The following is a 2,912-nucleotide window of genomic DNA, read 5'->3' as shown; positions in this document are numbered from 1 at the left end:
TCAAGAGCCCGGAATCCAAGAGGAAAGGGACAGGAGCAAAGCAGGAGGGGTTAAACCTTGGTTTCTAGGTCACGAGGTATTCATCAGTGAAGTGTTTTCTAGCTTTTCCTGTGACCAGTGCCCTTTTAGTTTCCCTTGAAATTATGGGGCTGTGTATTTTTCACAAAAACTTCTTCCTTATCAAACGTCAAACCCTGATGCAGTACAAAGATCTCCCCAGTAAGCCCCGGCACAGATACGAATAGAAGCAGCTCTGAAACAAAAAGAACAGGGAGGTGGGTGGTGGGGGCGTTGGAAGGGACAAAACAGATGCCCTTAACTTAGTTTCAATGAGTCAGTGTTTCTGATGTAACAGCACACAATAATAACTGTAGGACAAGCGAGACAGCTATGCCGAGAGCAGGCATTGCTGACTGGGGTTCCAGCGTCAGGAGACACAGGTCTGCAGCGGCAGGTCCAAAAGCAAATGAGAGGGTTAAGCAATCAGAGCGTGTCATTCCCGGGTCATTCCTGTATTAAGTCACTGGGCAGTTATTACAAATAGTTACCTGTGGTTTCCAGTGGGGGAGGCAGCCACACGCTTGTCAAGGGGTTTTGGAGAAACAGGTGCAATGAAGTCATGGTCAAACAATTTATTTACTGTAAACTTTAGACTTTGCTCAGGAAAGCAACAGAAGCTGCCCCTCAAATCCCTGCCTATGACACCCCATTTGAGCAAATAAGAGGAGCGGGGAAGAGTCCGTGTTCACAGCGGAAAGGTCCAAGATATTCGAGACCCTTTTGTCCAAGGATGCAGGAAGGAAAGACTCCTTCAGATACAAATGACCAGCAGCATTATATCACTCCTAATACTTGATCAGTGAGGTAGATACATGGAAAAGTCATCACGACAGCAGCTCCAGGTCCTCTGGGACTGAAGCCCGTCAGACATAAACTTACAAGTTCCATGCAGAGAGGAACTGCACTGTACAAGACACAAATAATCACTCAAATACATTTTCTCTTTTTTACAGCTTAAAAAAATAAAAAAAAAAAAAACAAGGCAGGAGGGGGTCCTTCCTCCTGCACACCTCTATACACGTTTATTCTAAATGTATTACACTCAAGTTAAATAGTCTGTTTAGTGTTTGTCTGGGAGGGGGAGTCTTAGAAAGTAGCAAATTCGCACTAGAGCAGCGAGTCGTTTGTACTACAGTTCCTCCCTCGGGAATCAATGCTATCTCTAGGCACAGTACCTTGCCGGCTCACAAGGTCTTCCGTGCCCGGAGGGTCCTCACAAAGCAGTTTGCAGTCTTTCTCCTGCCCCAAGTGGTATCCGCTCTGCTCTGCAGTGAAGTCAGTTCTGCCGTTGCTGTTGTTAGAGTAGCCATTCCCACAGTCCTTCAGAGAAGACCTGCGTAGACACAGAAGCTCCTGGAAGGCAATCCTGAAATCTGGGCTGCGACAGTAGATGAGGGGATTGAACGCAGAGTTGACGTAGCCCACCCAGTTCAGAAGGATGTAAACTTCCTTGCGGATGAGGTTGTCCTGGATCACGTGCACAATGTTGACGATGAAGAAGGGCAGCCAGCACAGCGTGAAAGTGCCCATGATGATGCCCAACGTTTTGAGGGCTTTGTGCTCCTTCAAGCAGAACTTGGATGCCCTGCGGTGCCCATGCCCGCTCCGCCCATCCTGCTCCACTTGGCTGAGGTTTTGGGCATGGAAGCGGCCCTCCGATCTGTCGATCTTCTGGAGCTGCCTTTTGGCCACCTGGAAGACCCTGGAGTACACAAAGACCATGACCACCAGAGGCAAGTAGAAGGACACAATAGAGGAAGCAATGGCATAGGCCTGGTTCGTGAAGAAGTCACAGCAGGTCTCCCTGTGGTAGCAGTCGATGGCTTCCTGGTGGGTGGCCCGGTACCAGTGCATCTGGATGGGCAAGAAGGAGGTGAGCCCCGATACGATCCACACCATCAAAATGACCACTCGAGCCTTATTCTTGGTCAGCAGGCTCTGGTACTTGAAGGGCGATGTGATGGCAAAGTAACGATCCACGGCGATGACGCACAGGGTCTCGATGCTGGCCGTGACACACAACACATCAATGGAAGTCCAAAACTCGCACCAGAAGTTGCCAAAAGTCCACATTTTCATGAGAATGTGGCAGGCCCCAAAGGGTACCACCGCCAGGCCCATGACCAGGTCAGCACAGGCCAGGGAGGTGATGAAGTAGTTGGTGACCGTCTGCAGACGCTCGAACTTGGCGATGGCTGTGATGACTAGCACGTTTCCGAACACGATGGCCAGGACGATGAGCGACATGAGAATACCCATGCCCACCACCCACGCCTCGTCCCGTTCCTGCGTGACATTTTGGTCCTGCGCGTAGCTGCCGTTGGACGTCAGCAAGAAAAGGCTGTGGTTCCCGGACTGTCCCATGGTGCGCAGGCTGGCAGGTGAGGGCGCCGGCTGCCGGCTCCCTGGCCGCGCCTCAGCGGGCTGACCTCCGGCGGGGCGCTGAGGGCAGCGAGCGGACGCCTGGAAGCCTCATTCAGCCGCCGGGAGGTGGGTGTGGTGGGGGCGCGTCCTGCACACTCAGCTTGCGGGGTGCTCTGGGCTCGCGGTCACTGTCAGTCCCAGCTCGTGCTCTGGAGAAGCCGACTCAGAGTGCGCGCTGCCCGTTATGTGCACAGGACTTTAGGGGAACTGCCCTCTCGGTGACGCGCTGGAACTTTCAGCCAATAGCACGCGGGCAGCCCCAAAGGGGCGAGGTCCCCTCCCCTTTCCGCCCCTTCCCTCCGGTCTCCCTCCCATTCCAGGGGCTGGCCGGGGCGGGGCCCAGCGGGCGGGCCGCCACTCCCTCCCAGCTACCCTGGCTGGCCCTGGAGGGCTGAAGCTGGGGTTGGCTTGCTCCCCGGCCAACCCGG

The 2,912-nt window shown here is 53.9% G+C and overlaps 1 protein-coding gene across 1 annotated transcript; it reads right to left on the bottom strand.

Moving 5' to 3' along the window:
- Positions 1-607: 607 nt before the first annotated feature.
- ADRB2 (adrenoceptor beta 2, surface) lies at positions 608-2,668 on the bottom strand. Its single transcript, XM_004686868.2, has one exon. It carries the CDS (start codon positions 2,422-2,424, stop codon positions 1,168-1,170), a length of 1,257 nt encoding a protein of 418 aa, XP_004686925.1. The 5' UTR covers positions 2,425-2,668; the 3' UTR covers positions 608-1,167.
- Between the last annotated feature and the right edge of the window lie 244 nt (positions 2,669-2,912).

Source organism: Condylura cristata, unplaced genomic scaffold (assembly GCF_000260355.1).
Source record: "Condylura cristata isolate star-nosed mole 26May11 unplaced genomic scaffold, ConCri1.0 scaffold00021, whole genome shotgun sequence".
NCBI lineage: Eukaryota > Metazoa > Chordata > Mammalia > Eulipotyphla > Talpidae > Condylura > Condylura cristata.
The sequence above is the reverse complement of the archived record's forward strand: the minus strand, read 5'-3'. Positions and strand labels throughout refer to the sequence as shown.

Coding starts and splice junctions, on each gene's coding strand:
- ADRB2 (XM_004686868.2), bottom strand. CDS start 2,424: ATGGGACAGTCCGGGAACCACAGCCTTTTCTTGCTGACGTCCAACGGC.